Source organism: Eutrigla gurnardus (genome assembly GCF_963514095.1).
Source record: "Eutrigla gurnardus genome assembly, chromosome: 16".
NCBI lineage: Eukaryota > Metazoa > Chordata > Actinopteri > Perciformes > Triglidae > Eutrigla > Eutrigla gurnardus.
The window spans coordinates 2,341,338-2,346,337 of record NC_139927.1 but is presented as its reverse complement, the minus strand read 5'-3'; the positions used below and the strand labels follow the sequence as shown (position 1 = coordinate 2,346,337).

The 5,000-nt window shown below is 46.4% G+C and overlaps 2 protein-coding genes across 3 annotated transcripts in view; one reads left to right on the top strand and one right to left on the bottom strand.

Moving 5' to 3' along the window:
• Positions 1 to 1,157, bottom strand: part of LOC311027267 (kinesin-like protein KIF13B) — a 21,487-nt gene extending 20,330 nt beyond the window's left edge. Inside the window, exons 1-2 of one of the 2 annotated variants that reach the window (XM_084031200.1) lie at positions 1,008 to 1,157; positions 568 to 645 (exon numbers count right to left, since the gene is read on the bottom strand). In XM_084031200.1, coding sequence (XP_083887326.1) covers positions 568 to 637 — 70 coding nt within the window. In that variant the 5' untranslated portion in view covers positions 638 to 645; positions 1,008 to 1,157. Of the gene's footprint in view, positions 1 to 567; positions 646 to 844 lie in introns of both variants that reach the window. The other variant, XM_084031199.1, reaches the window with a different exon arrangement.
• Positions 1,158 to 1,815: 658 nt separating this feature from the next.
• The window catches only part of elp3 (elongator acetyltransferase complex subunit 3), a 12,452-nt gene continuing 9,267 nt past the window's right edge, over positions 1,816 to 5,000 (top strand). The window contains exons 1-7 of the mRNA XM_084030680.1: positions 1,816 to 1,960; positions 2,199 to 2,298; positions 2,589 to 2,727; positions 3,165 to 3,235; positions 3,455 to 3,518; positions 3,703 to 3,771; positions 4,599 to 4,753. Of these exons, the coding sequence (XP_083886806.1) occupies positions 1,939 to 1,960; positions 2,199 to 2,298; positions 2,589 to 2,727; positions 3,165 to 3,235; positions 3,455 to 3,518; positions 3,703 to 3,771; positions 4,599 to 4,753 (620 nt within the window). The 5' untranslated portion in view covers positions 1,816 to 1,938. The remainder of the gene's footprint in view (positions 1,961 to 2,198; positions 2,299 to 2,588; positions 2,728 to 3,164; positions 3,236 to 3,454; positions 3,519 to 3,702; positions 3,772 to 4,598; positions 4,754 to 5,000) is intronic.

Here is a 5,000-nt window from a genome sequence, read left to right as displayed (position 1 = left end):
CCTACTTCTCTCTGCTGGCCACCAGGGGGCGACTCCTCTCTGGTTGTATAGAAGTCTATGAGAAAATGGTCCTACTTCTCTCTTGATGTATTATCTCAGTAAACATTGTAAACATGAGTTTATGGTCTCAATCTCTAGTTTCAAGTCTTCTTCAATCCAGCATGATGTTCATTTAGTACATTATGGTCCATTTAGAGTCCACCAGACCAGAAAGCAGGGGACGCTTTAGGGGGCGGGGCTTACCTGCTGATTGACAGGTCGCTACCACGCTACCAATGCAAGTTAGCTACTAAAATTACTTAAACACTTGGCTGTAAAGTTGAGCTTGAATCATGAAGCTAACTTTGTTAGCAGCTTCACACCAGAATCCACATGGATCCAGATCCAGTAAAGGTGCTGCTTTATCAGATCCACCTGTCGCTCCTCCACAGTGGATATGGTGACTTCCTTCACCGGTTGCGGCCAAAATTCCAAACTCAAGGCTTCACAACCTAGTCTGTGACGTCACCACGACTAGTAGTACTAACAAAATAGCGTCACAGGGTTTATCTGACGTCACACACTCACCTCTTCTGTTCATTGGCCGCACGCGGACAGCCACCTGCACGTTGGCGTCATGGAGGCTGTTGTCATCCATGGCGTCACCTGAGCACGAGAAATTAAATGACATGAAATCAATGTCACGTCACTTTAAACACTCTTTCCGTGCGTTCAAACACCTGAACGCACCTGACGTCAGAGTCTATAAATAAGACCTGCTCCTGTTGTAAAACTATGACTGAACCACAACAGAAAACCTCCACCAAGGAACCAACAGACAAAGTTCACCGTGAAGGAAACGAACCGTGTGTGAGAGCGTGCGCTGTTGTCCGCTGGTCCGAGTCCCACTGACGCCGTCACGCAGCAGCAGCTAGCAGCTAACTTCTGGATGCTAACGAGAGCTGCTGGATAACGAGCCAACAAACAGGGGAGGGAGAAGGAAAAGGTCAAATGTGTTCGGGACTGACCTGAGACCAGGACCCGGAGCGCTGGTCCCGGTCTGGGGGTCTCTGGAGCGACACTCACGGAGTTCCCGCTGCTCCACCTGTTGCGTTTCCTGAAACTTCAGCCATGTCGGCAGCTCAAGGGATTTACTGCGAGATTTACTCACATTCCCAAGTGGCTCCGCGCGCACACGCGCACACACACACACACACACACGTTGGTTGAGAGGGGACTCAGCGCCCCCGCGTGGAGATTTCTGTATGACACATACCTGCACACCTGCTGCCTTCAGGTGCGAGTCGGAAGATCCTACTTCACACTTTGTTTTCTCTCTCTCTCTCTTTTTGTCAGGACCGTAGAGGGCCTAAATATACTGTAAATAAATTATATATATATATATATATATATATATATATATATATATATATATATATATATAGTAAGGAGTAATGAATAATGAGCAGTAAGTCAATTGTTTAAAATTGCTTTTGTCTTGTTTGTAATTTTATGTGTTTTAAATATATTTAAAGTGATACATTTATAATTTTTAATTATTATTATTATTTTGATTTTATTATTGTTATTATTAAAATACTAAGTCAATAATATGAAAAAGATGATTGAGAAGATATGAGTTTATTTTATTCATCATTATTATTAAATTAATTTAATTAAATATGTCTTTAATTTGTATTTCTTTTTATTGTATTTATTTATTTAATATTGTAGATATTAGATAGTCTGATGCACACTCCCTCCAGTTGGTGGCGCTAATGCACCAAATAGTCGTTTACACTTCAGAGAAGAAGAAGAATTCTGACGACAGTTTGGACCGCTTTACGACAGACGCCGTGTTCCGACGCAACGAGGAGTTGTTTACAGTTTCTGACAGCCGCGTCGTCCTAACGACGGCTGCTAACCCGCTACCTGCTAACCTGACGTCTACAGGGAGAGATGGGGAAGCCGAAGAAGAAGAGTGAGTGTTCAAACGTACTTTACAACCCGGCGTTAGCTTGTTGCTAATGCTAACGAGCCTCCCTGTATGACACGATGACAGTGACGTAACTATTCATGTTTAAAGCCAGTTGTTCGTGTTTTGCTCGTGTTGATCACGTGATTTTTATAAACTGCAATGATTATTCCCGAGCTAACGTGAGCTCGTAGATCTGAGGAGTATTGATCACGATGACGTATTGATGATGTGTCGGTGACAGGCGATCTCAGCCGAGCCGAGCTGATGATGATGACCATCGCTGACGTCATCAAGCAGCTGGTCGAAGCGCACGAGGAGGGCAAAGACATCAACCTCAACAAGTAAAATACACACACACACACACACACACACACACACACACACACACACACACACACACCTGTGTGAATGAAACCTGATGTTGTGTTCAGGGAACATTCACACTCTCACTACTTCCTGCAGGGTCCGTACAGGTGCTTGAAATCCTTGAAAACACTTGAATTTTAGTGTGGTGTTTTCAACTTTACCACAGCTGGAAGGTGCTGGAGAAGCATGGAAATGCACCTTGAAATGCTTGGAAAGTGCTTGAATGTATGGCCTCTGTAACGATCCCGCTGTTTGGTTTCTAAAGAGTGAAGACGAAGACTTCGGCTAAATACGGTCTGGAAGCTCAGCCTCGGCTGGTCGACATCATCGCCGCCGTGCCGCCGCACTACCGCCGCGCCCTGGTGCCCAAACTCAAGGCCAAGCCCATCCGCACCGCCAGCGGGGTACGTAGTCCAGAACCTGATCCCCCAAACACAGCGGGGTACGTAGTCCAGAACCTGATCCCCCAAACACAGCAGGGTACGTAGTCCAGAACCTGATCCCCCAAACACAGCGGGGTAGGTAGTCCAGAACCTGATCCCCCAAACACAGCAGGGTAGGTAGTCCAGAACCTGATCCCCCAACACAGCGGGGTACGTAGTCCAGAACCTGATCCCCCAAACACAGCAGGGTAGGTAGTCCAGAACCTGATCCCCCAACACAGCAGGGTAGGTAGTCCAGAACCTGATCCCCCAAACACAGCAGGGTAGGTAGTCCAGAACCTGATCCCCCCTCTCTAAAGAGATTCCAGGATGTTGTAATCCAACATGTTGTTTTGAGGAAACTATCGATGAGCGTGTTCCAAACAGGAAGTGGTTGACGTCGTGTGTCTTGTGTCCAGATTGCCGTCGTTGCCGTGATGTGTAAACCTCACCGATGTCCCCACATCAGCTTCACGGGCAACATCTGTGTGTAAGAGTCTCCTTCTCTAGAACGTTGGGCAACTTTTCAGGTCATGATGATCCGGTTAGATATGTAAAGATGGAAGATCAAAGTCTTATTGTTGCTTATTCACAAATCATTTCTCCCTCTGAACTCTGAACTCTGAACTCTGGACTCTGAACTCTGGACTCTGAACTCTGGACTCTGAACTCTGGATTCTGGACTCTGGACTCTGGATTCTGGACTCAGCTACTGTCCCGGTGGACCAGACTCAGACTTCGAGTACTCGACGCAGTCTTACACGGGCTATGAGGTACGTTGGTCTCCAGGTGATTTCCTGTTTGTAGTCCTTTACTTGCAGCTTGGGGGCCCCCTAGTGGCCGCGGGGGCCCGATGCACCCACATGGTCCGCTTACAGCCAGAACCGGATACCCGGCTCTGTTCTCCAGTCTTGTCTGAGGTTTAATCATCTTGATTTTTGTTTCTGTCTCTGAAAGCCGACGTCCATGAGAGCGATCCGAGCCCGCTACGACCCGTACCTCCAGACCAGACACCGGGTGGAGCAGGTCTGTGGACCCCGGACCGGATCACACATCCGGTTTATCTTCTTCATTCAGGCTCTTTTCATTCATGAACACATTTCATTTAGTCGCTTTGATCGAGTCACAAGGTGTTAAAACGTCCGTTTCCCCCAAACAACGGCTTCTCGGCTCGCCGACTTGGAATAAATCAGGGTGAGATGTTTAGTGGACGTTAACGGCCGTCGTGGCTTTTGCCCTCAATTATGCCGTTATTTAAATTTACGGCCACATTAGTCAAACGCAGCAGAGCGAATCCCTCCAATAGACCTCCGTCTTCTTCACTCAGTGTGACGGTTGGCAACACAGGGTTGGTACGGGTGCTGGAAATCCTTGAAAACCCTTTAATTTTAGTGGTGTTTTCAAGGTTTGGAAAGTGCTTGGGTTTAGAATAAAGGTCTATAAATGTGTGTTGTATGTGATGACATCTATGATAGAACAGAGAAAAGAAGATCTCCATATCTGAGGGACTGAAAACAGCATTTTCTGACATTTCTTTATGAAAAATGCCTTTTGATGATGAACAGATGATGAAAATAGTTGGTGATTATATTTCTGTGGATCTGTTAGTGGAATTAGTTTTCCTTTCATTTGTGGTCCTTCTGTAAAAAGCTGTCTCCAAACATCATGTTGGTTGTTTAGAGGACAATAACATCTCATTTAATGTGATGAACAAGTGACATAATAAGTAGACTGAATACTGACCATTGGATTGATGCAAAGATGGAGTTTACCACAGCTGGAAGGGGCTGGAAAAGCATGGAAATGCACCTTGAAATGCTTGAATGTGACTGGATCGTGCTTTCCGTGTGCAGCTGAAGCAGCTGGGTCACAGCGTGGACAAGGTGGAGTTCATTGTGATGGGCGGGACCTTCATGGCCCTGGCGGAGGAGTACCGGGACTACTTCATCAGGAACCTCCACGACGCCTTGTCAGGACACACCTCCAACAACGTGGCCGAGGCCGTCAGGTACGCCAGCCGTGTGGTCAAGTGACCCATCACTATGATTAGTTTACACTCACTTATTTCATAAATCTATAGACGCTCCGTGCGTTGCAGAGCTGCTGAGAACATGTAACAGGAGTCTCCACCAGAGGGCGCTTTTCTACCATTCATGTCATTCACTGCTCATCGTCTACATTTACTTCACACAAGTAATAAACATCAAGGTCACAGTGGATGTTCAGAAACAGAAGCTGCAACCAAAAAAGTTTGG